Below are 8624 nucleotides of genomic sequence, written 5' to 3'. Positions count from 1 at the left end.
GCGACTCGAGTCTCCCGAGTCGCGGAGACGTCTCGGAGACGTCTCCTGCAATGTAGCTGAGTCTCTGGGTATTCACGAGAGAATCGAACGCGTTCGATTTTTTTTTTCCGGAAGCCGCTTTCCAGTCTCCAGCTGTCACGGACACGTCTGCGCGACGTCTCCTTCTGAGTCGCTGCCAAGTCGCGGAGACTAACTTTATTCTCCGAGGCGTCTCCACCTGCTATTTGCGGAGACCCATTGGCAACCTACTGGCGACGTCTCCGACACTGAGGATACGTCTTGGAGATATCTCAGCGACATCTCTGCGACTTCCGGACAAATACATATGAAATCATAATCTTGTTTGGAGACGTCTTTAAGTCACCCTGATGTAAAGTTTACTCGCCTTTTTTGGGTCTCTCAAGTTGTAGCACACATACGTGGCGGCGATCGATCAGTCGCGACGAACTTCCCTCCAATGAGATACGGCCTTATGGTACTGATATCTTATTTGATAAGTATAGAGTTACCTGTTGTTTACGAGATCCCGGTGCATTCTGCGCAAAATCTCCGAGAATCTGAGAATTTCACGTCAATAACCCATTTTTGCCGCTTGAAGCAGAATCACAATTCTTGATTATGTGTTAGATCTTACATCGGGACATTTAATCATCAAAATAAATTAAATTACTTTGCGATGTGTGGAAAACATGCGATAGTCAACTAATGAAACAAATTAAACTAAAGGAAGCTTTCCCATAAAAAGAAATTAGTTGGCTCGCAAGAAATCAATACTAGTTTATGCATCACAATGAGATGGTGAAGACAATGATAATTTAATCAATTTACCATGACAGCGATTTGCCAAACAAAAATGTTTGCCAAAAAAATTCTTAAAATGCAAGGACTACTAACACGTGCGATGTGCCATTTCAGCTTTGAATAAATTAACGCGGAAAGAAGAGCACATAAGCTAAAGACAAACCCCCCAAAACAAATCGAAAGTTTTCGACACCAACCTGTCCAGTTTGTTCGTGGCGTTCAGTAACGTCAACATGACGATGACGAAGGCTGCCTTTTTGCGCGACGTCGGCCATTTGACTAGCACTGGCTTGTTTCCCACGGAACCTTCGTACGCCGCATTTGCACTGGTCACGGTGGTTCGGGTCACGCCCGAAGAACCATCACCAACACCTCCATAATCTGGTATTCTCGACGCAACACCCCCGTTCATTTCCTTCTCCACGCTTCGTTGCGACATGATAGCATGAACAAAACTCCAGCGGAGTATACAAATCCTTTGTTTAATCTCATTTACTCCTGTCCTGTAGAATTGATAAATTTGCAACGAAAGTTACTCGAACATCCAGTTGTCTAGTTCGGCATCCGTCTGCTCTGCACAGAGTAGTGAAATTCCAGTATTCCTTGTTCCTCATGCCCGAATATTCCGCGTTGTGCACACAGCAAGCGATGTCTGCTACAATGGTTTTTGTTAGAACCCGAATGCATCGGACGTGAAACTCCTCTCCACAATCATCTTCAGCGACTGTATAGTGTCAGAAGACTTTTGTGTTATTGGTCGTCATAGCAGTGACGCAGGTGCCAACGTGGAGGCAAAATTCGCTACCATCAATATTTTTGTACGCAATCTTTGTTACCTTATTTACCTTATTTAAGCGTGTTTTGTTTTGAGGTTGAAAATACATTTGAATCGAGGGCAAGATGGCCTAAACAGTCTCCCTTTCCATGTCCCATCGCGTAAAACCCCCATTTAGATTGTTAGATGCCAGAGCAGGCACTTGACCCGAAGATGATACATTCTGCGTCAAGCAGGTCTCCCTCACTCTCTCTGCTGTATTCTAAGTATGTATCTGACGTCATAATGCTTTTCATTTTTTTTTTTATTTCTTTCAGGGGGTGTGTTTCACTGTACAGATGACGCAACTCACCACAATGTGTCTATGTTCTTCCAGAAATCTAAGAACCTATCACGAGTTCACCTGTCTCACGTTTTTGAAGTTCCCTTGGTCTGTATCCAGGACAGCACAGCCCAGACGCCGCCAGTTGCTGTTGCCATGGCAACACAACAGCGTGTTTTACAATGTCATGTATTATAATGTCATGTGCAGTTCATTGAATTGCTTATCACCGCCATTCTTTTTTTTTTTTTATAAAGACTACTTCATCTTTCATATTCGCATTTCATGCATATATACCTTTAAAACAAGCTGTTTCTAACATATGGACCTATACTTCACATTGACATTCATCGCTCGGAAATTAATTCTTACACCTGTTTCTGTCGAAGGTGTCACAATAGCATTTTAAACATAATTTCCTACTTTGTTCTTATCATCACCACCGAAAGCCAACCTGGATAAACACAAGACGGCGCTTTGAGAAATTAAACAACAACAACAACAACAACAACAACTACAACAACAACTACATGCTCGGAACTCTCCTGAATCAAGAAAAATATACACGTGGACATGAAGCGTATGTTGAAAAATCATCGCTCCAGCAATTTCATTTGCAAAATGCACTTTCTTTACAAGAGAAAGGAAATATTTTGGTAGGTTGATTATAATTTTTAATCTATTTTTTCTCATTTCCCCGCATTGTTTCAGTGAAAACATAGACAGTAACCGTAGACGGAATATATGTGTTACCATTTAGCGACGTTACATGCGTGTCCATCAAAAAGTGTCCACTTCATAAATAATTACCAATATTTTTTTTTTGTCACAGAAAATCATGTTTTGAGGTTTGCTGCCTCCCATCATTAATGTTTTGTTGATATCAAAAGGCAGTTGAGTATATGAAAAGGCACCTCAGCCATGCAAAGACCGAAATGATGAAAACTGTTCTTTTGTCAGTGACGATCGATGCACGATTATATAATTGTCATTGTCCAAACATCTGAATGTACTCTTTTATGACTTTGATATTGATGATGAGATCTAACAAATTTAGACCTCCGTTATAAGTCCATTATACTTCTAATAAGCATGCAGAAAGCTTCCACAAGACTTGTCCGACGCAACAACCACTAATTATGAAAATTTAAATCAAAAAATGAAAATGAACTATGGAATATAAGTGGCAATTTGAAACGCTCGTTACCATATCCAAATGTAAACAACAATGAAAAATAAAGCTGAAATTATTGCTAAATTGGCCTAATTGACAGAAACAAACATATTATTTCGTTTCAGTTTATGTTTACTTCTTTTGGAAATATCATTACAATGTTTGTTTTCCTTTGGTTTTTATTCATTACATGCTAATTTTTAAAAAAAAAAAAACTTATGAAGGAATATTATTACAATAATCTTTGTTTTCTCTGATTCAATGTATTCTTACATTATATAGACAAATATTTAATTGAGAATTTTATTACATCTATACATTTTCTCTTAGTTTATAAAAGAAAATATAGCTTCTAGGGTTCTACACAGTCTACTTGCAGAGATTATGACAAGCGCTACGTGCTGTATACATGCAGAGCCGATTTGTAAATGTGCAAGACTCATGCATGCTTCTCTTGTAAAAGACATCCACAGTGTAATAACCAAATTTGTCATTCGCAGCGCCATGTGAGATCCCATATGGTCTAGTGGTTAGGATCCGGCGCTCTCACCGCCGTGGCCCGGGTTCGATTCCCGGTGTGGGAAGCGCAATAATATTTTGTTTTCTTTTCCTGTATATACGGTTATTTTGCTTTGAGTTTCCTGTTTTCTCTTTTATTTTTTTCTGCTGTCAATGGCTGAGAAATTCAGATTATTTAAGGAAATTCTCATTCATTATCATTCAGCCTAACCTTCAATGTAGGCATATTGATTAATAATTGGCTCTTATTTCCTTTCTTCATCTTTATTTTTCATCACTGTCTTGTCCATCTTCCTATCTATATGTCTGTGCTTTATTCATAGAGAGGAACATATTTCACTTTAAGAGAAACATGTGATTGTCTATTTTAAGAGGAACATATTCTATGTGTATATAAAATGTAGTAAGGGACATCATTTTTAGTAGACCCTAATATTATAATGTTTTTCCTTCTTTTCCCCTTATTGTAATAGCACCCGCTTTTAACGCTTTCAAGCATCACAGAAGTAAAAACAAGAACAAACAAGTTCTAAAGTGGGAAACGCAGAATTAAGATTCATTGAACACGAGCAATGGGTACAACCCCCCCCCCCCTTCTTTCTCGATACATAAAGGCCATTCGTTGGGCTATAGAGTTAGATCAGACTGATGAAATGTGGCCAATGCATACCGATGTTCTGCTGTTGAATGTAATTTTAACGCATTTTTGTATTGGTCAATCATTAACATGGAAGGAAACACGTGCTGAAATTATCATGCAATGGCAAGGTCAGTTGAAAAGAACTCTGTTTCTACTCTCTCCCTCTCTCTCTCTCTCTCTCTCTCTCTCTCTCTCTCTATTTCTCCCTCTCTCTGAAAGCTAAACACATAATGATAAATTGCTTCCAACGTAATATGAATATACAATCCAAGACCTGATCTAATATTAACTAGGGCCTATTTTAGTAATAACTCTCCACACGAACGGTCCAGTCACCAATGGCCCATGTATTTTTGCAGATATACAATATGTTTGGATTTCGCAGCATATAGGAATATCATCATTTATGTGAATTTCAGACTGCCGATGAAAAAAAAAAGAAAGCAAAGGCATAAACGTATAGGAATATCAGTGATATATATTATGTTACTGTTGCTAGTCTGTATGTATGCGTTTTATAAAATCTGCAAAACTTGCAAGTCGGTTTACTCGACTTAAAAAATGAAACCATAAAGACCAGAGATGTATACATTATGGTAGTCCGAAGAGGACCAAGAAAAGTATCATTCTCAGTCTAGCAACACGAATATTATACCTGACATGATGTGATCCACGCTCTACGTACAACTAAATATGCATGCAGGCGATGCTTGAAAGCAGAGATTAATTGCGCAACGCTTACTGCAGGAAGTCCCAAGCTCAGTGTATTATTATTAGACAATGAGTCTGCCAAGTTCAACGACAAACGTGTGCAATCCCATATGGTCTAGTGGTTAGGATCCGGCGCTCTCACCGCCGTGGCCCGGGTTCGATTCCCGGTGTGGGAAACACAACTTTCTTTTCTTTTCTTTTTTTGTCTTCTTCTTCCTTTTGTTTTACCACATCTATGAATTATGTTGCTATTATAATTATCGATATTTTTGTAATTAAAATCATTTTCATTATTACTATCATTGTCATCATTATCGACTATCATCAACATCAATATTATCATTATTATAGGGATCTAATTAGTATTAAGACAATTATACTAGGCTACATGTTTCATTATTTTTGCTGTCTTGCCCTTTTGTTGAGCTCTTTAAACATAGTTGGATAGTAAAAGACAAGCAATACGCCTAAAAGTTTTACATTAGGGCTTTGGTCATTATTGTTTAACCCGGAGAACATTAATATTTATGTGGCACACTCACTCTGCATTTGAGAACGTAAAAAAAAAAAAAAAAAAAAAAAAAAAAAAAATCTTCAACTGGTAGACCAGGCATTTCATTGATGATAGAATGCACACACAAAGAGGGTTTAAATGGTAGTCAAATGGCGTTAATGACGATAATGACGTCATCATGACAGTGATAAGAATCCATGTTCATGGATGTACACGTGGCCATTCGCAAGTTGGTTTCACAGCGTTTTAGCTTTAAAGTATAATGGGAGAGTACGTAATTGAGCGAATCAGTATTAAGTATCTTAGAAGTTTGCGGATTTTTTTTTTTTTTTTTTTTTGGGGGGGGGGGAGCTGATTCAAGAGAAAATTGAACATAGACCTTTGAAAAGCACTGTGAAATGTAACCGCGAGATGGATACGCAACTGTCTGCTGATGAATGAAGCACCTTGTCGTCTTTGGAGTGATTAGATGAAAGAAGAGTACAGAGATGTCATCGGACGTACATAAAAGTCATGCTCTGTGTATTTGTGGTCTTTGTTATTCAGCAGTGCATGTAATTGACCTCATGTCACGTGATGAGCAGCTTGAAATTCTTTCTCTGTGATTCATTTCCTGTTGGCTTGGACCAGCTCTCAAATCTCTGTACGCTCACGCAGCCCTACTACTACATGTAGTATTTCAGCAACGAGTGATGAGGTCACCGAGAAAAAAAGAAAAAATACACTAAAGGCCCCGTCACACTACAGCGTATAAATCAGCGAATGCCTAGCGGATGGGCAAAATTTGGCAAAGTCCAGATACGCTCAAATCCGCTCGAATTCGCTAGCAAAATGTGGCTTTCGAACGTTCGCCTAACGAAGGATGAGCATATGCTAACCGTGTTGCGAGCGGATAAAGTAACGAATGAAAGCGAATGCGTACAGTCCATCCAACGGATGCTGAGCGGACAAAGCGAATGAGCAGCGAATGCCCAACATATGCAGAGCGATACTGCGGCGATCACGTGACGGATCTCGGCTGACGCACACTTCACCAAATCATTTTGAGCAGTGACAGTGTCAAGTAATGTGGTGACTGTGAAAATGGCCCCAAAAAGAAGGAAGCAGAAGTCACCAACAAGTATAGTACTCCTGGGCCCTGTTGCATAAATAACCTGAGAAAAAAAAAAACTATGGTTAAGCTTTATGCAATAGAAAAACTGTGGTTAAAAATTCTTAACCAGAGTTTCTGGATTTAACCATGAAAAAAACTCTGGTTAAGGCTTTATGCATGACAGGGCCCTGATGTCACTATCCACTTACCCTCGACAGTCCTCAAGATTCCCCTATCAAAGTGCACTTCCTTCTGATGACCACGTTGACGCATAATGTTGGTAGTCCAACATCCTCCATTGCGTCTGGTGCCTCCAACTGGAGTCGAACTTTCACAATTCCCATCGAATTTCCATGCAGAGATTCCCTTTTACTACAGGTTGACTTTTATAGCAGCGGTTTACAATAATGTTCTCGATACAAGCACTGCAAGTGCGGTTATTATCTACCATACATTTATTACTTAATGCCAGAATACGTATAATGTCATGTAGGGGTGTACCATAGTGGATAAGACTCCCGATTCCCGAACCGAGGACCCGGGTTCGAATACCGCCCAGTGCTTACATCCCTGGGCAAGATTTTTTACCTACGATATCCTTCTCGACCCAGGTGTAAATGGGTACCTGGCAACGCTATGGTAATAATAATAGCAGGGCCCTCTGGTAGAGCAGTGGCAACACTGAAGAGGCTACAGGCTGGGTAAATAAGACCTTTTTTCTTATTATTGTTATTATTATCATTATTGTTATTATTATGTGTGCTATGAATATTTATTTGCTTTTTCCTACTTCGGTTAATATTAACGTGTGTTGCTGTTCAGATTTGGTGGGCGAAGTTGGACGAACGGCGGACGAATAAGAAACGAACGTAGAGCGACCAAAACTTTCGATCAGCGGATGCTAAGCGAACGCAGAGCGACCAAAACTTTCGATCAGCGGATGCTAAGCGAACACAGAGCGGATTGTCATTCCGTTCGTCATCCGCTCAAGATTTTGGACATGTCCAAAATCAAAATTTGGCTCCGGCGGATCTCTGCGAATCTCTGCGAACAGCTAGCGGATACAGCGAACGTCAAGCGAGTCACGAACGACCAGCAACGGATGTGAGCCTATCTCCAAATTTTCGGATCCGCTGGGCATTCGCTGGCTTGATCCGCTCTAGTGTGACGGGGGGTTAAAAATCCTTTTGCCAGCCGTGGAAATCGCGAAATCCCATATGGTCTAGTGGTTAGGATCCGGCGCTCTCACCGCCGTGGCCCGGGTTCGATTCCCGGTGTGGGAAATAAGTTGTTTTTTTTTTATTTTTTTTTTTTGGTCTTCATTTAAAATGTAGTAAACAAAGAGAGGCGCAGAAGAATAAAATAATGTTTGAAATACATGGAATAAAACTGTTAGCATGCTCGCCCTCTATACATGACTGTGTGAACGTGTGTGTTATGTAATCTTATATAAGTCAGCATTGTTCTGAGTATCACACTGATGTTTCATCATGCATGTACACTTATCGAATATTTTATATCCTATATATTATCTATAGGCCTACCTATACAGATTGAAATGCATATTTTTTCAGTTTAATATAAATCTTATAAGATACAACAAAAACCACTCGGCAGTAAATCATGTAGGCCTATATACAATGACGTGTACACACACCCAACAAAGGTCATAATCATATCGACGGAGAGAGAGAGACTGAGAGAGAAGGGGGGGGGGGAGGGAGGGAGAGGGAGAGAGAGAGGGAGAGACCCGCAACGGCTCATGAACCCTGCATGTAAGCATGTATGTAAGCATTTTACAGCGACATCCTGGTATCACAGTCATCTAATCGATTGTCTATGTGGTATAGGTCTATACGCAGGGCTCAACGCTAACTTTGTTTTTTATCTGGTGGTCCGTTCGGACCTCTTAACTTTGGTAGCTCCATAAAGAAATATATTGGCCCGAAAACAAATTAATGAAAAGAAACGTGATAATTGATTATACAAATTCATTTCTCGAATCTTATACTTGCCCCATCTGGCCACCAAAAGGTATCCTTATTGGAAACTTTGGTGGCCCGACATCAATTTCT

At 39.8% G+C, this 8624-nt stretch overlaps 1 protein-coding gene and 3 non-coding genes across 4 annotated transcripts in view; 3 read left to right on the top strand and 1 right to left on the bottom strand.

Annotated features, from left to right (window-relative positions):
* The window catches only part of LOC140240453 (probable 4-methylmuconolactone transporter), a 12373-nt gene extending 10943 nt beyond the window's left edge, over positions 1-1430 (bottom strand). Inside the window, exon 1 of the mRNA XM_072320223.1 lies at positions 999-1430. Within this exon, the coding sequence (XP_072176324.1) occupies positions 999-1240 (242 nt within the window). The 5' untranslated portion in view covers positions 1241-1430. The remainder of the gene's footprint in view (positions 1-998) is intronic.
* Positions 1431-3584: 2154 nt separating this feature from the next.
* Positions 3585-3656, top strand: Trnae-cuc (transfer RNA glutamic acid (anticodon CUC)). The gene has a single exon. It is a non-coding gene; the product is annotated as a tRNA-Glu (tRNA).
* A 1390-nt stretch (positions 3657-5046) lies between these two features.
* Trnae-cuc (transfer RNA glutamic acid (anticodon CUC)) lies at positions 5047-5118 on the top strand. Its single transcript has one exon. It is a non-coding gene; the product is annotated as a tRNA-Glu (tRNA).
* A 2642-nt stretch (positions 5119-7760) lies between these two features.
* Positions 7761-7832, top strand: Trnae-cuc (transfer RNA glutamic acid (anticodon CUC)). The gene has a single exon. It is a non-coding gene; the product is annotated as a tRNA-Glu (tRNA).
* Positions 7833-8624: the final 792 nt, after the last annotated feature.

This window comes from Diadema setosum, chromosome 17 (genome assembly GCF_964275005.1).
Source record: "Diadema setosum chromosome 17, eeDiaSeto1, whole genome shotgun sequence".
Classification (NCBI taxonomy): Eukaryota; Metazoa; Echinodermata; class Echinoidea; order Diadematoida; family Diadematidae; genus Diadema; species Diadema setosum.
This window is presented reverse-complemented; position numbering and strand designations above follow the sequence as displayed.